The 19,889-nt window shown below is 39.5% G+C and overlaps 1 protein-coding gene across 3 annotated transcripts in view; it reads right to left on the bottom strand.

Moving 5' to 3' along the window:
* EZR (ezrin) overlaps window positions 1-19,889 on the bottom strand; it is an 80,201-nt gene that overhangs the window by 13,203 nt on the left and 47,109 nt on the right. For all 3 annotated transcript variants that reach the window (XM_018564428.1, XM_018564429.1, XM_018564430.1), the window contains 6 exons: window positions 16,538-16,633; window positions 8,939-9,213; window positions 7,363-7,446; window positions 5,960-6,106; window positions 1,763-1,859; window positions 581-744 (listed from right to left, as the gene is read on the bottom strand). In XM_018564428.1, the coding sequence (XP_018419930.1) occupies window positions 581-744; window positions 1,763-1,859; window positions 5,960-6,106; window positions 7,363-7,446; window positions 8,939-9,213; window positions 16,538-16,633 (863 nt within the window). The remainder of the gene's footprint in view (window positions 1-580; window positions 745-1,762; window positions 1,860-5,959; window positions 6,107-7,362; window positions 7,447-8,938; window positions 9,214-16,537; window positions 16,634-19,889) is intronic.

Raw genomic sequence — 19,889 nt, 5'->3', positions numbered from 1 at the left:
ATATATATATATATATCTCATTAATATGGATACATTACTAAAAAAAGATTGAGTGTTTAATACTACTTTAATGTAAGCATCAATTTAGTATAGTGATTACAGTTATTGCTGAACACGGCTGAAATGTGAAAATGACTCTGCTCCATAACCGCTAAACAGCTATGAGGTTAAACAAATATAGTTATAAAAGAGCTGCTCTATTTCCATCCCGGAGGAATCCTCATGCAAATACTTTATGGATATTAGTGTCTGAGAAAATTGTTATACCTGTTCTGTTTTGCCATATTAAGCCCTAGTTCATTTCCAGACATTGACTTATCTTATCACTAATAGCCTTGGCAATCATATATCCTATACAGCTCTATGCTATAGCATGATAACAAAGTCTCATTATTCCTTTGCTGCCTTGTATGTAACCCAACCATTCTTACCATATGCTCATGATACAGGCATACAGCAATTATTTAAACACAAACCTGGCTGCTGAACCAAGAGAATACATGGTATATAAAATCATGAAGCAACCATGTAATGACCTGTTCACTGTGAATAACATGTTTATGTCCTGGGCTTTACTTACCGTTCAAGCTGCTTGTGATTCTTTTCTTCCTTGGCCTGTGCTTTCATCTGCTGCACCTCGATGGTATCTGGCTTCCTGCGACGCATGTATAGCTCATGATTACCCATACACAACTGCAAGATCCGCTTGTTGATCCTCAGACGTGGAGCATAGAAGACAAAGTCCTACGTCAACAGAAGAATCAGTAACTACATTGATCCCAGAACTCTCAAACAATATCTGTAAGATCGATCATTAAATCTCAACTGAAGACAGATCTTTTTTGGCTAGAAGAGGGAATGCTAGATCCATTCTCAAATTTGTATTGCTGTCTGTATCCCTTTTGAGGATTTTTCACTAGGACTGCAACTAATGATTATTTTCATAATCGATTATTTCCCCCCCAAGGGTGGGGGTGGGGGGTTTGTTAATAGATGTCAGTCGCTATGTCAGTCTACTATTATTTTACAGGGGACCATCGGGGGGACACTTCTGATATGAGCTTATAGCAGAAGGGAGAAAGCTACCGACGTAAAGCTTACTGAGGTGGCCAGCTGGAAACAGTTGTGTTCTGCCGTAAGCTTTACATTGGTGGCAGCAAATGGGGTTAATGTGGCCAACTTTATTGTGATTTTTTTACGTTTCCATTCTTGGAGCGCAGATTACAAAAGAAAACATGACAGCTGACCAGTTACTCTGGACAATGGCCAGATTTCTTTTTTTCCCTTTTTATAAAACTGCCATCAAGAATGTGATTGTAAAAGACAAATATGGTACGAGCATTCAAGTAGGATACTTGAACTGTTATTGTAGTATAATATAGAAATCAACCTGAAAATGCTTCCTTTTTTTTTTTGGGTGGTATTTATAAAGGATAGGTAGTAGAGAGATCTGTACATACGGTATGTGTACTAAATCTATGAAAATACATGTACCACAGAGGTTTCAGTGGTTCCACAATATTCTTTTCTATCCCAAAATACAAACAGGGTACAATTTCTTCAAAATCTTGTAAATACAAATTCATACTAAAGCAGTAAACGCAACACCGCTGTCTGCTGACATAAAGCCCTTCATCAGAATAGAAAAGAGAATAGCATTGTAATGCTGCATGGGCATCAAAGCTAATTTATAAGTTACGTGCATGATAACTATTATTAATTGGTTACAAACCCAGAGAAAAATGATTGTATGTGAACTTACTGGAGCTTTCTTGTCAATTGGCTTTATAATAAACTTCTTATCATTGAAGGAAATATTTCTAATTTCACTCCAGGGAAATCCAATCTTAGGAGTCAGCCTAAGAGAAAAAGTACATTTTAGAAATATGATATTTGCATGCAGATGTTTAAAAGTTATTATTGTATTTGACATGCTATAGCGACAATGGAAGTCCTGGGCTCATTAGCCATCATCTTTGTTCAACCATAAATAAATGCTAAGTCATTAATTGCCGTGGGCCCTTTAGTCCAGGTCAGGTATACTTTAGCATTCTGAGGTATGAACTGCCACAGACCAAGGTACTGTTTAGAATATAGCAGGAACAAAGTAGCCGATTCGTGAAAAAGTGAGGGGAGTAGGATTTTTTAGCAACTGACCAAAGTATTGCTTACTGTTAGGCGAAAAAACTATCGCTAACAGTAAAGCACTCCCACCTAGACAATAAACCTCCTACCTGCCTGAACATTTGATATGTCACCCCTAGAATATCCCTAATAGCCCCAGAAGAATTGCCCATACTCCTTACCTTGACTTTTAAACTATCCCTAACACTTAACACCTAAAATATGACCTCATCTTTTAACCTGAGCCATTCTAACAGTGAATACCTGATTTATCAGTCTGTTTCAAGTTAACATGTCCCCCACTAGTTTATAGGCATTTAGGTTTTGCTTCTGCGATGAATTTGTGAAGCATTTTCAAAGGATTTGAAATGAGGCAGCTTTTACTGTATTTTGGTAAAGTTAGACTATATATTTTTTTAGTCACATACTTTTTTTAAGGAACTGTACTTTAAAAATAAAAATAAATGCTAGGTGGTAGAGCTTTTTTTCTATAGGTAGAAGTGACATGCAAAATCTCCTCTACCAAAAAAACTTCTTTCTCTAGCTCTTTGCAGTTTTTAATTCTGTATCCACTATGTTCAGAGCAGGCACGATGCAGCAACTGTGGGATGTCTAGATTGAAGCTGGGTTCCAGGGCAGGGCCACTCCACTGTGCATGTGCACCAGTCACATCATCTAGATGAAGATGTCACTGGTGTCAACAGGGACACCACTCAGCTAAACTGAACTTCTGGTGAACTACAAATACCAGTGTGCTCTGCAAGATACTGTAACCCAGCCTTGCAGCTCCACACTGGCTAACATGCAGACTAATCATTTGCTATATAGATTTACTCTGTTTCTCTACATTATATACACAGTACATGATAGGGTAGCTCACAACTTCTCTGATATCACAGTGGATTAAGTAGCTGCTGAACAACTAATCATATTTGGCTTACAAGTAATACTGGGACAATGGCCAGTAATGTACTTGGCAACATGCACGGAGAAAGTCACAATGGAGATTAAACTTTCCCGAAAACCCTCATGGTGCCAAGTTATGTGTTAGAGACTTGCAATTAAGTGATACCTAAAATACATACTGGAAATCTGCACTGATTAGCCTCCCACTGCTTTCTGAAACCAGCCCTTTATATTCATACGGGGAGCTGTTGGCTACAAATTCCAAGAATTCAGGTGTCTGACCTATCCACTTACAAGAAATAGAAAATCACATGCTGCGCACACAAGGTAACGTTGTAGAGGTAGCTGCTATAGGGTGTTCTGTTTCTGATCAGTCCTTTTACTGTGTTGGATGTAGCAGCTTGAAAAACCTGTTTGTGTCTCCATAGTGACACTGTAGGGTTCCAGCATTTCAAATAATGAAAAAAGTCCTGGCAGTTTCTGTTACGTAACCTACAGACAGGCACTCCTTGTTTCTCCACAGGGTGGAATCTGCAAGGTTGGCAGCTTACAAAAGAATGACTTCATGTACTCCTTTCTATTTCTTCAGAAAAGGCAGGATGGGGCTAACCACACCTTGTGCCTTACAGAGCTGCTGGGATTCAATCATTTCACCACAGGCACAGCCACCACCCCTCCACAATATCCTTCCAGCAAAGATACCACTCAAATATAACCTTGTGCTCCATTCTTTTTTGTACTTTTTAAAATAAATACATGGAGGGGAATTTATCAAAACAGGGGCAGGCAAAACCTGTGCATGGCAACCAATCAGCTTCTCCAGTTTTTTTCAGTGAAGCTTTTGAAATGAATGATGTTAGCCGATTGGTTACCCTGGGCAACTGCTCCAGATTTTGTCTGCTTTAGTTTTGATAAATTCCCATCAGTGACTAGCTGTTTCCCAAACAATGGGGGAAACTGGAGCAGACAAAATCTGGAGCAGTTGCTCAGGGCAACCAATCAGCTTACATCTTTTATTTCAAAAGCTTAACTGAACAAACTGAAGAGAGAAGCTGATTGGTTGCCAAATGGTCAACTGTTTCAGATTCTGTCTGCTCCAGTTTTGATAAATGACCTCCAATGTATCTCTCACCATCTAATAAAGATGCTTTGACAATTACATATTGCAGTCAGTGTGTAAAGTTAGGGCTTTATGCTTTTCCCAAAATATATAGCCAGCTATTTGTGTGGGATTTAAGCAGCAAGCCCGTGCCTTCATGTAACTCACATGTTTAAGCTATGCAAATGCTATCTGGATTTTCATGAATGGGACGAAATTCATACAGTGGCTGCTGCTGTCAGCACCCTTTCAGCTGGCATCCCTCAAACAGCTGATTGATGGAGCCAGTAGAAAAATCTTTGTATGAACAGACTCGGCAGCCACTGAGCTGCTAGCTCTGTTTGGGTATTTCGACAGTAGCCAGGGGCCGCTGTCAGAATACGATGAAGACAGCGGGAGATTCTTCGATTAACGCTCATAAGTAATGATGGAAGAATCAGTTATATTTTCTTTGCTAAGCCCACATGTTAAACAAATGAAATATTACAGTGCATGGCCAGGTTAACTCTTAAACTCCCTCTCTAATCTGTAATGTATAAATAATGCTTATTTTTTGGGGGAGGGGATAAAGCACCAAGCACATTAAATATGTGTAGTGGTGTGTATCCTTTTACCAGCAGGCTGCAGCTTCTTTGTAATAGCATCCCCCAGTGCCCCTTCAGAGCAGCCAGATATTGCCCTCAGCGGCTGTCTTCCAGTGCTGTGAGAGGTAACAGTAACCCATCCCCCTCTGCCCTCTCCGCCATTCACAGAGCTCATAATACAGTTATCCCACAATGCAACAATGTGTTCAGTGAAATAAGGAGAAGCAGTTAAATTACAAAATCTCCATGATGCATAGTGGGATAATATTATTATGAACTCTGTGAATAGCAGGGGGGGTGAAGTACACAGGGCACGTGTAGTAAGCCCTGTCCTGCCATAATGCCGATCCCCACCTCCCACTTTCTGGCAATTCCCAGCTGTCAAAATGACAGTCAGGAGTTGCTATGTAAATACAGCAGCTGTAGAAAAACAGACAGTTTGTCAGTCTGTTTATAAACTGATAGAAAGATAAAAAGTAACATTGTTTCTTTTGTATCTACTCTGTTTCATTCATCTGCAGGTCAAAAGGATGAATGTCAATCTGCATATGATGTTAGCTAAAGCAACCTGACAAGGTAAAAAAACATAAGACTTTTAAAACGCAAGTGCAGTACACTGTAGTGGCATTCATTTGAATCGCACTACAATGCACATACACCTGAGCACACAACCACTCTCACATAATGCCCACATGTGATGCTGAGCCTTCATGACTGAAAGAACTGAAATCCAATAAATGAAAGGGGTGTGCCAGGGACAGTCAGGCTAAGAAAAACAGGACAACAACATACAAAATTGTTGTATGTGTGATGATACAATAAGATTGTAATGTATGTGGAGGCAGCACTAATGGTGTCACAGCAAAGGAAATGAGTTCTTGTGCAATCAATACTTTTCTGTTTTTACACTTTAACATGGACTATATTGTGTAGATCAGTGACACTAAACTCTGTTGTGTAGATCAGGGACACTGACACTAAAATGCCACTTTAACTCTCATTTTAATTTGTATTCCAGGCTGCAACACTACAAAATAAAGCCAAAATAAACGGGGGTGACGAAGTTTGCAAACAACTGTAAATCAATAAGTCAAATAATACCTATGGAGAAAGCTTTGAAAAAAGCTTTAAAAAATTGACACAAGTATTGTACTGAGATCATAGCATTTCACAATGCACACACAAGTACAATTTGGCTTTCTCATATCAACTGGTCAGTCCAAAAGTAGCTGAACAGATTACTTACTTGTCATCGTGTTCATAAATATTTAAGCCCAGTGAATCAACTCCAAGCCAGAGGTCTGTGCCCTTTTTATTCTTAATGTCAAAGTAGTTGATGCCATACATCTCTAGGTCTTGGGCTATCTTCAGGTATTCCAGCATTGCATCCTCTCTACAGGTTATTGAAAATGGAAAATCGGTAAATGGTTACAGTGCAAAATCCCCAAAATATAACCTCTCCTAATAGCTATTAGTTTCTAACCTCAACTTTCCGCTATCTAGACTCTCAGTTCTCATAATATGTAATGTGCAACCTTTTATGATGTGATGTATAACACTTACAATATTTGAATGCTTCATAAATAAATAACAATAATATAATTAAAATATATAAAAAATAAAGGCAGGAATGGTATGGGGAGGCTGTCCACACCCCTCCTTCGTAGGGCTGTGCTTACTGCAGCTGAAGAGGGCAGCAAACCCTTGCTCTCAGAATTAATTGAACCCTGTAAGTAGCAATCCTGCTGTGTGCATGTTGCCTGTTTTGCTAAGTACAATGTATAATATCTCATAAAGAATATATTCTATTGCGCTATGATAAAAATGCATGTGCATAATGTTTAGCTATTGCTCATAGGACTTAAATATCTCTATAAGCAGCAAGACTGTGGTCTTGCAGACTAGCTATGCAGACCACAGTGTGATGCAGGTTGGGTTTGGGCAGCCCCGTTAAATGCTATCTAAATGATCTTTATGAGAAAAATGTTAAAGAGTGACTGCATTTTGTTTGAAACCAACCTATTTCTCAAAACTGTGTTTAGAGGCTACTAGCAGGTTATGTTTTGCAGATGTCCATGTATCTGCACAGCTCTGTTAATTAATTACAGAACACTATTCATGTCATGTACAAATCTAGCACAAAATCTAACAAACAAGACCTATTAGGACAGGTTTTGGAAGCTCTGCTCTACAGTGATCAGCTGCTTCTATGATAATGGGACTAATTTAGACTCACTTAACTGCCGGATGGCCAGATCTTTATCAGGCCTTCAAATATATGGGCATAACAGTGAATTAAGAGAGACTCAAGTTTGGTATAAATTAGCAGAAATTAAGAAAGCTATCATGGAAAAACCAAATTCAAAGATAGGACAACGTTTAATGATAAAATAAAATAAGGAATACCAATGTTTAAAGATAAAATAAAGCATCTACACATTTTCAATTTAAGACCAAAAAGGATAGTTGAAATATTGTTATTTGGTCTGCAATACTGATTCTATTTTAAAATCATTGCGTTTCTTTGCTTATGGAAAGTCACCAGACATACAGTACATTTGGGTAATGTGTACTGTTGTATGTGGATTGTGGAACGAGGCTAACAGATGTTTGAGCTGAGTAATATACAAACCAGAAAACCAAACTCACTTGAGCATTCCGCGGTGCTCCGTGTGCCACACCTCAATCCTCTCTTCCCACTGCTCTCTGGAAAGCTTATGCTGATCCAACACTCTAGAAACACATAATACATGGTCAGTAATGTCCTGGACGACTTTTAAATAATTGTACAAATATTTAAAGTGCAGGTCAAAGCAACAGGTTAATGCTGAAACCTGCATTTTCTTTGCTCACGGTCACTCTGTTCTTTCAGGTAAGTGCCACTATCAGTACCTCCAGTTATGGGGTAGTATTCTATTTATATCCCTTCTTCCCTCAAGACAGTACAGGTGATTAGTGTCCGACCACTTACACACCCATCACTGTCACATGGGAGTGGTGAGAGATTGCTTAGCCTTGTGCAAGCTCGGACTGGACCTTTTACAGAACTTCTTTTCTGAGGTCCCAGGAGCCAAGCATGTGAAGAGAAGAAAAGTGTAAGCAGCTGCAGGGCCCAGCATTAAAGTAAACTAGTTGCTATGCCCTGTGCAACATTTAGTTTATACATTGCATAATCCCTTTATGCTGTAAGTATACCGGTGATACAGGTGCACCAATGACACTCAGTTTACAAAGCAAGCTGAGCTGTTTTGGGGGGGAAAAAACCTCAGTACTGACTGAATACTTGTTAGCCTTCTATGGATAATTGACTAATCTAGATGCAAATAGATTGGCAAAGGGGTACGTACCTGTTCTGAATCATTCAGCAGTTTGTGTATTTGTCCTAAAAAACTGGCAACTGGAGGTTTGCTTGGATAGAAAACAGATCCACGTTTATATAAACTGCTTCCCCAAGGTTTGCTTGACCCATACTACATGTAGTGTATGTGGAGCAGGAGTTCACTGTTTGATTACACAGCAAGGCCATTACATAAGTTAATTCTTGATTATTGGATGACTACTAATGCACCATAGTACATACACCAAAACCTGAGCAATAATGTAGGGATAATATACCAGCTCCCAGAACTTACTAAAGTGTATCTATGGAGGTAGAGGGTTACAGGTCAACCAGTAGAAGCAGAAGGATAATTTATGTAACAGCTTACACTGCAATACATAAAGTGGAACTCCAGCTTGACTCCCCATTGGCAATGCACCTTCCCTCAGATCTCTATCCTTGCATAGTTTATATTATGAAAACATTATTAAAAAATACCCTTTTTTCCAACAGGTTTTAGACAGGTCCTCCGCCTTCATCAGTAGGTGGGTTCAGAATGCTACAAAGATTGGAGTTACAGAAAGAATTTAAGCCCGGGGGCAGGTCCGTGACAGCTTAGGCTCAAAGGAATTGGGTTGAATGATAAAGTCCATCATTCAACCCTGAAGATGAGCATTGCTATTTCTGCAGGGAACCGCTCTGGAGAGAAGGTAAGCATTGCAGCAAATGCTGCTTTTTAATGTTTAAGTGGGACATTTATATACTATTTTGAATATATGCTGGAGTTTCACTTTAAAAAAATCAAACCAAAGAACCTCTTTAACTGACCAAAAAGTTGCATATATTTTCTTGCTGTTCTGTGGCTAGGAAATTGTGAAAACGGAATATCGGCTTTTGTGTGCTTACCTTTGTGGCAAAAGGCGTTCTGTGGTTAGATATCCAGATTTGTGAACATCTTTGCTGTAATCTCCAAATTTGGCTTGTACAGCATATGACCCAAGAAGGACAGCTGTCTCAGGAGGACAATACACTTCATCGCTTAGTATACCTTCTTTTACTTGCAAGAAGAACAGTTTCTGAGTGATCTCCTGGATCAGTTCCTCAGGCACATCCTCGGGGAAGAACTTGGCACGGAATTTGAACTGCAGTGGGTTCTCTTTTCTGACTTCCTGTGCTGATACCTGTATACCACAAACACAAAAGGAAAGAAGATGAAGTCAATATCTTGGATTTATTTTAAAGGGCAGCTAAAATAGATTTTGGCCTTTTTTTTTTTTTTCAGTGCATGTGTTTAAACCATTGTACATCTGGTTTATATCTATATAAAACTTTTGTTTTAGAAATAAACACTTACTACATGACAGGGTTTTCCAGTTAACTGTGGAATATCTAATGCGGTGGTCTCAAACCTCCGGCCCTCCAGCTGTGGTGGAACTACAAATCCCATGAGGCATTGCAAGATTCGCACAGCCACAGACATGACTCCCGAAGAGCGATGCATCACGGGATTTGTAGTTCCACCACAGCTGGAGGGCCGGAGGTTTGAGACCCCTGAATTCTTAAGAGACCATAGCAGAGTAGAGGAGCTTGCTTCACAGCTGCCCTTGCCTTGTCTGATAGAAACATCCAGGAATGAGTCACTGCCTTGATGACTTATTGTAAGTTTTGTAAACAAAGGGGTTCTTTCAGCAGAGCGGAAAGGTAATCATACTAATGATGTAAAAAGGAGACTATTTTGCCACCTGCCGGCTGGCTGGAACACTTTGTCCTATTAATATGCAATATTTAGTTAACTAAAAAAATAGTTCAGACTATATTAAATAAAATTAGCACACAACCAATATAAATTCCCTTTAAACAGACTGCACCATTTCTGCACTTTTTGACCTCTGTAAAATTAATAGGTCATTATACAATGTGCGATACTGTTGGTATTTCATAATAAGCAATTCCATGAATTGTAAGGATACTTCTACACGATGTCATGGGCACTCTATGAATACATATAAGACCCAGACACAGCTTAAACAGCCTATTTTGTACAATGTGAGTTAAATTATGAATTCAGATATAATACAAAGAATCCTATGGAAGCTGGATAGCTTACTATCCAGTGACAGAGAAGTCTAAAGAATAACTGCACTTTCAGAGAAAGCCCCCTTATCCCTTCGCAGATGCATACTTACTGGGATCCAGCACCCGGAAACTCCCATGTTTGAATACTAATCTCACACTGAAATCCTCTCACTGCTGAGTGCACATGGGTATTAGTTCCCCTTAGACTTCTAGAGGGCTCGTCTACCTCCGCCTCCCGGACGGAAGATGCAGGGAGATGAGCCCCATGACTTCCAGGTATGAAAGGTCCATTTAAATTGCCTAGGCTCATTCTCCCTTTACAAATCACCCACGGTTAGCAGGTGTAAAATGCACCTGTAAAGAAACAACCTTACCCCCATCTTCAACATCGCCAGCCGTGACATCACCGTCCTTACAGAAAGATTTTCTTGGGAATGCAGAGAACGTGTAACCTCACCAGGAGACATGTCAGTCCATTGCAAGAGCATCGTCTCGTGAGATTTCCGTTGCTCTGTATTCCCCAGGATGGAGCCAGAAGGTGTGTGATGTCATCGTTGCCTAGGTGCCATGGGCAGAAGATGGGGGTGAGGAAAGTATAAACCCTAACTTTTTCCATTACGGGTACATTCAACACCGACCAACAAACAGTAGGTGCTTTGTAAGGCACAGACACTTCAAACGAACCTTGCATTTTACTACAAGGTCTGCTTTAATAAATAACTTACTGACAGGCACCAAACTTACAGTTTAGACATTAGGTGTAAACATTAACAGCCTGAGCACTTTAAGCGGAAAACTTTAAAGTTTTAGTAACTTTCTTAGTTAATATTTCTGTCCAAAAATCAAAGTCGGGTAGAACACGCAGCAAATAATATGTCACTGTGTAAAATGATTTATCATTCAATACTATTATTACCTAAACCTGTATGCTGGGTTTGAGTGGCAAAACCCCACAAACAAAAAAAGGGGTGCAAACAAGTAGCATACACAACACACCATATTCATAGCCACACCCTCATTTTTTTTAAAAATAAGGCAATTTTCAAACTACACAATTGTTATTTGCTGGCCTCTGCATTATGTAAACACTTCAAATCTGCTTCAATGCCTCAACCTCTTCTTTTCTTTTTGGCAACACTAAAGGCCTGGTTTACCTAAAATGGATTTTGAGGTATTGATTAATCCTGTTTTAAAGTTGAAAGTGCACTTATCCTTTAAAATGAATGGGTATGTATGCCAAAACCTTTCTTTTGAAGTCTTGAAAAGGGACAAGGGAGACTGCTTTCATTAGTGATCCTGGTGCAAGTAAGTTGACCTTAGGTACACCGGTCTAGTACCATGCAGGACCCCCTTCCTCCTCACCACCATCTGCATTCTTTGTGACATGGAATTACCAAGTAATGGCAACATTCCTTAAGGATTTTGATCCATGTTGACTCACCAGCACCTATCAGACCTGTAGCACAGGAGGCATTTTAGAGCACTTCCCTCAGCTCTGTGCTACAGGTCTGACAGGGAGTGGGTAGGTGGGTACAGAAGAGTGCATCTGCATAATTTACATATAGAAGGAAAAACAAACAAACAGCGCAGAGTCCCAGGGCATTACACAATCTTGAGACAGGGTAGAGTACTCAGGTTTTATTCAACCATGTCCCTTTAGGTCCCTCCCACTGTTAGCACAGTTTGGCAATACCCACCATTTGTCACGGAATGCTACATGTGCCCCTTAATTGCTCCTTTCAGAGAGCCCAACGGCTTCCCAAGTCTTTCACAACCCTTGTTACGCCCCAGAGTCCTCCGCTATCTTGCAGTGTCAGATAGCCAGGTTAGGGATGCACCCCTGAGAATTGCAGGTGCCACCCCAATATGGCACTGCTGGAGCTAGTCGCGCATGCTGGCATTCTTATGATTTTTTGTGATTTTGTGGATATTGTTAAAAGTGGGCATGGTCAGTATGGTGTCCTCCGATTTCATTTGGAAAATCTGGTAACCATATGTAGCAGAAGAAACTTTTCCGACCTGGCAACACTTTTGCAGTTTTCAATTATCCAATTTTGGTAGCTTTTTTTTTTGTTCTCAGCTAAGCAGAGTGGCACCTGCCATAGTTGGCTACTGCTTAAAGATTGATCATTTTAAAAATGTCCTACTGTATACCACTCTTGTAAAAAGTGGTTACTTGAGTAGTTGTGGACTTTGTGTGATCATTCTCCTCTAACCTCTCATCAATGTAGTCAAAATGTTGCAATCACCGCATCTTGGATCAACAATCAAAAATTTTAATGTTGTGGCTGAGCAATAGCTAAACCTATTGACTATGTCTGCATGCTTTAGTACTGTAACTATGCAATGTTACTTGTGTTAACAAGCAGCTGTGCCTAACAAACTAACCACTAAATATTTTGGTTGTTAAGCTCACCACGCTCAGACATCATCTTAGACAAATGTCTGAGAGATGGAGATGTCTTTCTCTCCTCTAACACCTCATGTGGACTCTGATAAAGAGAAGGACCATTCAGCCACAGCTGCTGATTGGATGGCTCTATCTGAAAGTCAGGCCTCCAATCTCGAGGGCAGAGATCATGTAACCAATGCCTGGTCACTGATCATAGCCTGCTTTAATTAACTCATATTTATAAGCATTATATGAATCCTATATAAAGATACCATTATACAGGGTAGCAGTACCCTTTATCCATTTACAGTAACTGATTTATAAAAACTGGAGGTAAGAAATGGTCTGTGTTGCCTGCATCAATCTTGACAGCTGTCATGGGAGAAAATTACAGCATCAGGTACCAATGGTCCAAACATACAGTTTCTCTAACTATGATATACTTACTCTGTTATTTCTTCTATCATTAGTGTCCTGTGATGGCTCTCCACATAGGAAGTATTTATGGCCTGTGCTGATGTGTTTATTATTGTACTTCTAATACTTTTATTCCTGGAAGGTGTAACATCTGGTATTTAAAAAGGTGTCATAGCTGCCGTCATTGTTTTCTTTCTATGATACATCATCAGACTTCTAGCATAATTGCAATAAGTAAAACAACCAGTAACAGTAGGTGACAAAGCATGGAGAAAATTAGTCACATTTGCAGGCCTCATCAGCTACAGCAATGCAAATATATAATTTTAACCAGGATTGTCAACAAGGAAAACGACTTGCTCCATGCCCCAAGACAAGTCCAGACCGCCCATACATAAGAAAGACTGTGCTTCGTCCAGAAATCAGCCTCTCAGATGACTTGACATTGGAGAGGCTGATTTTTGGATGAAGCGCAGTTTTTCTTATGTATGGGCGGTCTGGAATTGTCTTTGTCCTCCCCCTTTTTTTGCTTTCCTCTGCGGCTCTCCCCCCCCATTCCAGGGGTCTGCCCGGCCTCTGATGTTCTCCGGCTCATATTGTTGTGTGGTCTACCAAGTTGCAGTCTTTTAGGATTGAAGTCCTCCTGAGGAAACCGCCAATGCGGCGAAACATGTTGAGGCACTTAGAGAAACCATCATCTTCCAATATTTCTACAACGAACAACCAGACTACTGCAACATAATTTGTATTGTACGGTATATGGACCCTGTACCAGACTCACGTATTCAACACTTTGGGCTTATATCAATGCAAAAATGTTTTCTATGATCAATTTGATCAAGAACAACTTTTAATATTTGATCACGTTGATAGTGAGAACTAAGTTTTCTTCTTAAAAAACCCCTCTCCCATGCGTTTGCATACTTGAGTGGTAAAATGTTCATTTGATCACGGATATATACATAGTAATTAAGGTTGGAAAAAGACACCGGTCCATCCAGTCAAACCTACTATATGTGTGCATATGTGTCAGGTTTTTTTTTAAGATTATACATATCCTTGTATATTGAGCTCAGAGAGGAAGGCCCCTAGACGTTTTTTTGAGTTTGTCAATACACCCAGCTGATACCACTACCTAGGGAAGGGAGCTCCCCAAGTGCGGACTGGTGAGCGCTACAAGTTCTATTGGTATTGTAAGATCGAGAAGCTTGTTGGCTCTGGGACACAACATGGTTTGTTTGAGACCACAGCAGCACTTTTTAACTGACACACTGCTTAAAGCGGAAATAACCTTCCTTGGTGACGGTCAGCTTTTGCCATAATGTGCAAGTATGAACAGCATACTGGTAGAGTATGGCACATATCTACCTCCAGCCATGATAGGTTCAGGCAACGGTGATTCTCTGGCTATTAAGCAATCAATGGTGATTTAACACCAATGTCAGATCTTCTCCGCAACCTGGCCCATTCCTGGCATCTGTAAGAATGATCTGCGAGTGTGCAGCGCATGTGCCATACAGTGTACACAGAATGCAAAACATTGCTAGGAGAAAGAGAAATAAACATTTTTGCCAGAAGAGAATGTGGGTGTCTCTTCTGCCAAAAAATACCTACCTCCTAGCAATTGTTTTAATCTGAGAGTTTATATCTCTGCATAGATGAACAAACTATATTTGCCTTAAAGCCAAACTGAACTTTCCCTTTAAATCAGCTGAATATATTCTAGGTGCATCAAAACAAAAGGTGTGTAAAGTCTTACAGTTTGTTTACTTTACCACACATCAGCCACAACCTGAGTAAAAAAGAAAATCCCCTGCCAGCTTGCTGCAAAGAAGGACCCTTGCTCACTGTGTGGAAGCAGTGGTCTCTGCGCAGAGGTTTGGCACGCCCCCTGCTGAGTCATTGCTAGATCTCTACAGTCATCAGGGAGCATGGGTTTTGCTGATTGGAGAGATTTAGATCTGATTAAGTTGAGTAGGGCTGCAACAACTAATCGACATAAATCGATTATAATCGATCATTGAAAAAGTTGTCAACTTTTTCAATAAATCGATTAATCGGCTTATGATCAGTTGGCCCTGTTCACAGCTCCACACGCTGTGCGCCGCACCTCCTCCCCACCTCATGCTCGCCGCTGCCAGACCCGCCCGCATCCACGCTTCACACGCCGCACCTGCTCCCCGCCTCACACTCACCGCCCTCCCACATCCACGATCGGCACAGGGACGCGGGGAGGAGCAGGTGTGGGGTGATTTATACAGCGCAATGCAGAATACCGCCAGCTATAGAGGCATACAACATAATAGTTGGCGGCATTCTGCATTGTGCTGTATAACGTACTATTGCTGGGTTTTGTAGTCCTCATAGCCGGTGCCATTCTGCATTCATTGCGGTACAATTTTACACTTTTCATTTCACTATATTGCACACCACACTATCTTTTTTCTTTTTTACTTCCACTGCTCCAAGCTTGCTCCTGTGATGGACTACAACCTCAATACAAACTAGTAGTCCCATCACTGGAGCCTTTTTTAAACTTCATTTTATTGTTTATCCGATTAACCGATTAACTAATCGATTTTGAAAATAATCGTTAGCTGCAGCTCTAAAGTTGAGTGAATGTTTTTAGCTGCAAGTTCAATTGGGGTTTAAAGTTTAGCTGCATTTTACTAAAAATTTTACATTTTTACTTGTCCCAGCAGCCTCTGAAAAAATGTCAATATAATGCATAACCTTTATGGAATATAACTCTTATAATTACAATACTGCATACAGCCTACAGGCTCTGAATACACCCTGATATGCTCTAAAAAAATCTGCTTCATTGGGAGACAAATTGCTCTTTTAAGCCAATCACAGCAGCCATTCCAATCTCCAATTAGTTCTATCTAGCCATTGTCAGCAGCAGCTAGTTTACAGGAAAGATGGAAGCTAATACAGAGCCAGACCATGCGCTGCTGGGAACAGGATATAGCTTCAGTAAAGGTAACCCATAATACTAATATTTTCTGTGTCCTACAAGGACAAATGCAAATGTATTATCTTGAGTCCAAATAAAGTTATAACTGGCTAACCAGTTACCGCTGCAATAATGACAAGATTTCTGGAAATTCATTTCCTAAAGCCCAACTTTGGGATAGAGAAAAAAAGTGGTGCCCAATTGAACTACAGGGGTTAAATGCTTGTTAAGTTTTGGGAAAGATGAAGAGGCATACGACTACACCCAGCATTAGAGGAGGGATCACAGGACTAGTTGAACAGATGCAGGGAGCCTGCCAGAGTGAGGAATAAGGTGAGTACACTCGTATTACTCCTTACCCTCTACCCCCCTAAAATTATCATTTAACCTTTGTAGTGCAAGGGGGGCCCCATTACAAGGTAAGCTTTTTCTTGTGCCCAGAGTTGGGCTTTAATATATTTCTATTTCAATTCAGTACTCCATTCTGTAATGCAGAATCCCATCTCTTCAGTAATATAGGCTGAGTTCAGATAAAGCACTTTTTGTAACACACTGTTTGCACTGGTTAAATAGTTACTGTGTAATTACAGGTGATGAACCATCAGCCATCTCTGGAATTTAGCTATGACTTCTGGACTCTACAACTGAATGGCAAACTTACCTTTTTATCAAGTTTCAACCAAGTCGGGAAACCCTTAGTATCCGTGTATTGCAGTCCAAAGTACCACACCTCGCGTAGTCCCACCGTCTTAACCACCTAGAATAACAATATACCTGTTAATAACTGACAGAAGTATGCAAAGCACTACAAAAAAAAATAAATCTGGATTTTAGTCAAAGTTATTACTTGTCAATTACTCAATTGTAAAACTGAGTATAAAATGTGAAAATGTTTCTAACTAAAATAACCATCAATTATAAGAGAAGTCACCATGGTTGCTGGTAGCTTTTGGCTCAAGAAGGTTTTAATTTTTGCCCGGGAGAGCTAAGTGATGCAAAAAAGGAGGTAAAGTGTAGGTATAGTCTACAGTTTTGGAGAGAGTAGTGAATGACACCCTGAGAGGTTTTTACTGGTTTTTGTGTTCCTGCTAAGTAGTTGTACCCTCCCTATTTGTCATGGTGAACAAAATGTATAGGAAACATGCTAAATTTATGACCAGAACAGCAAGTGAGGATCAAACATTCAATGGGTAAGACTGTTCTAGTGACAACTAAGAGGGACATTAACCCTTCTCTACTCTATATATATTAAAAAAACAATATTAGCTATGCATGCATGTTGATCTTACCTTAGAGAGGGTTAGGGATTACAAGCAGGGTTAGTGTTAAATGGAGAGTTAGACTAGTGCATCGCTCTGTACTGAGAACTACCACCACTGTATCACCATACTGTTACACTGTGCAATAACCAAAACCCACTGAAAAACTGCATACTGGACCCAAGACCTTGCCTTTCAAAAAAGTAAATAACAGATCAAGGAAGCTCCCCCAAAACACCACCCTAGTTTTCTTTTAATTGTATTCATTGCAAATGATATCATAAAAAGTGACTCTATGTGCTCCAAAATGTGTTATAAAAATTGTAATAGAAAAATGATAAACTGATGTTTACACATAAATTAGTGTCAAATCTTTGACCATTAAACATTTGACAAGTTAGTTTGTAAGAGCAGCGAAAGTAGCAACTATAAATATGCAATATTTCTTTACCCGATTAACAAAAATAACTCTTAATTGTATATTTTAGTCCGGAATGTAATCCATAATGAAGAACTATTGATGAAACCTCTGATTCAAAATATAATAAAACAAATGAGCCAACAGACATGCAGAGCAGGAGAAGGTTAAAACACACGTTTACCAGATCAACACTGGCTGCAAAGTAGTATGTAAATACTGTACTATAATGTAAATGTACACGTACTACTATACTTTGCAAGGACAACAATGAGATTCAGAAGCTAAGACAACACAAATATGACCTGTTCATTGATGACCGTTTGACTTTGTGCACAGAAAACAGACTTACATATGTGTGTTCCTATGTGTATATTTGTGAATGTACTGTGTGAACACAATTATTAATTTTAAAACTGTGTAAGTTTTGTTACACAGGATGGCAGCTGCTAAATTAATGAAACAGACGACTGACTAGAAGCCTTAGGGGATCTATAAACAATGCGGCTACTGGAACATGCAGGTGGCCCTACATCCCTCAAATATTAATAAGAAAGGAAAAGGCATGCATTTAGCAAATGATTCTCCATCACAAGATGATGTGATGGAGATCATTACATATCATTTATACTTCATCTATACTTTATCTGACAATAAATATTTTCTTCTTGTATAAATCAGAATATTATTTGGTTCTTTAAAAGTGCAGCGGAAGGCAGGAAAAAATTGCAAGTGGGTAGTTTTTTGGTAGAAGAGACTTTGTAAGCCAAAACACGCACCTTTTCTTTTTCTCCCAGGACTTTTTCTGCGTATAAACATGGCTTGCAGCACTTTCCTATTTCCTTCTGTGTTTTCCCAGTTCTTTCTGTAACATGCTAAATAAATAGTGGAGCCTCGTTGCTAAGTACATAAGCACCTTAATGGGGGGTTTCTATGTTGGTTTAGGTTAGGGTGCTATGGAGATTGGACCTTTAATGCCTAATAACCTTTTCAGACACATGATCAAATTATATAATCTGTAAACCAGAACTGTTCACAAAGGATAGAATAAATAAAACATTGGATGTGTATTTATGAACCATTGTTTAGATAGGTTGGTATATTTTCATATAGTGCTAATGTTAACCATAAATGGGTTATTTTTAGGCACAGCAAAGGAATACTGACTGCAAATGAGCAAAATATATCAATAATCAGAAGACAGATTCATTTGTTATTTAAAGCAGACCTTGCTCTAAAAGTAAGGGCCTTTTTTATGCTCCTCCTGTGCGTGTGTGTGTGTGTGTGTGTTATTTGGGGACATGCATTTCTAGAGATATTTTTGAAACTGGAATGTTCAAGAAAGAATTTCTCAATGTGAGATACAGATTTGGGTACGCAATTGGCTCATCTCTTTCATAAAGTTTGTTTATTGTATGAAGATCATTTGGAAAACTGGGGCAACAAGGGTGATGTAAACTGGCATTTGGTCAGTCATCATTTTAAAACTTCAGAACAGGAAATTCAGCCAAAGATGCAAAACAATTACTTTTGGTACACCAAGATTCCTTGCAAATGAGCACTCAGCAAGTTATTGTTCCTGCCGCAACGGCTCATTAGTTGTACACAATGCGTGCCTATTTCATAAGCATAATACTGGACCATGAAGAAGGAATGTAATAAGGAGATTTCTAAAGAGAGTGTTCCAGTATCTCACTCTTGAAACCACACCAGTACAAGTGATGCGTACCCTGATTGCAAAGGACTGATGATGCATTTATTGGCTGGAAAGGGTGTCTGAGTTCTTTTACATTTTGGTTGATTTACTGATTCATAATTGCAAGGCCCATTTCATGAATAGTAGGGCAAAACTGAAGCTGTTGCACATAACATCCAACGATGTTCCACTTCACCTCCTCTGTGAAAATTGAGCAAACAACATGTGGCTAGTAACTCTACTTTGTTCCACTTTTTAATTAATCTGCATCTTTGCACTTAAATATATAGTACAGTACTGTATATAGTAAGTGCTGAAGAACAACATTGTTATAGAATGTATTACAGTATGTATAGAATGTATTATTTCAGTCAAATTGCCCTGATTGGGAAAAGCTCTGACACTTCCTGCTAGCATCAAAGCTTGCCCGCTCACTCTTCCCTCAAACATTCTATTGGACCATCACTATGGACAGCCTCACTGGCCGACAGAAATATGTGGGAAGTAGGAGGGTGTGGACAAGCTTTGAGATTACCAGTTAAATTGGCCCAACTGAAACAGCTAGACATTCAGGTTGAATGGGGACATTAAAAGCTCCTTTAGATATGTACAGCTGGAATGGAATTGTCATTATGTGTGC

This window comes from Nanorana parkeri, unplaced genomic scaffold, assembly GCF_000935625.1.
Source record: "Nanorana parkeri isolate BGI_ZX_2015 unplaced genomic scaffold, ASM93562v1 scaffold750, whole genome shotgun sequence".
Lineage (NCBI taxonomy): Eukaryota > Metazoa > Chordata > Amphibia > Anura > Dicroglossidae > Nanorana > Nanorana parkeri.
This window is presented reverse-complemented; position numbering and strand designations above follow the sequence as displayed.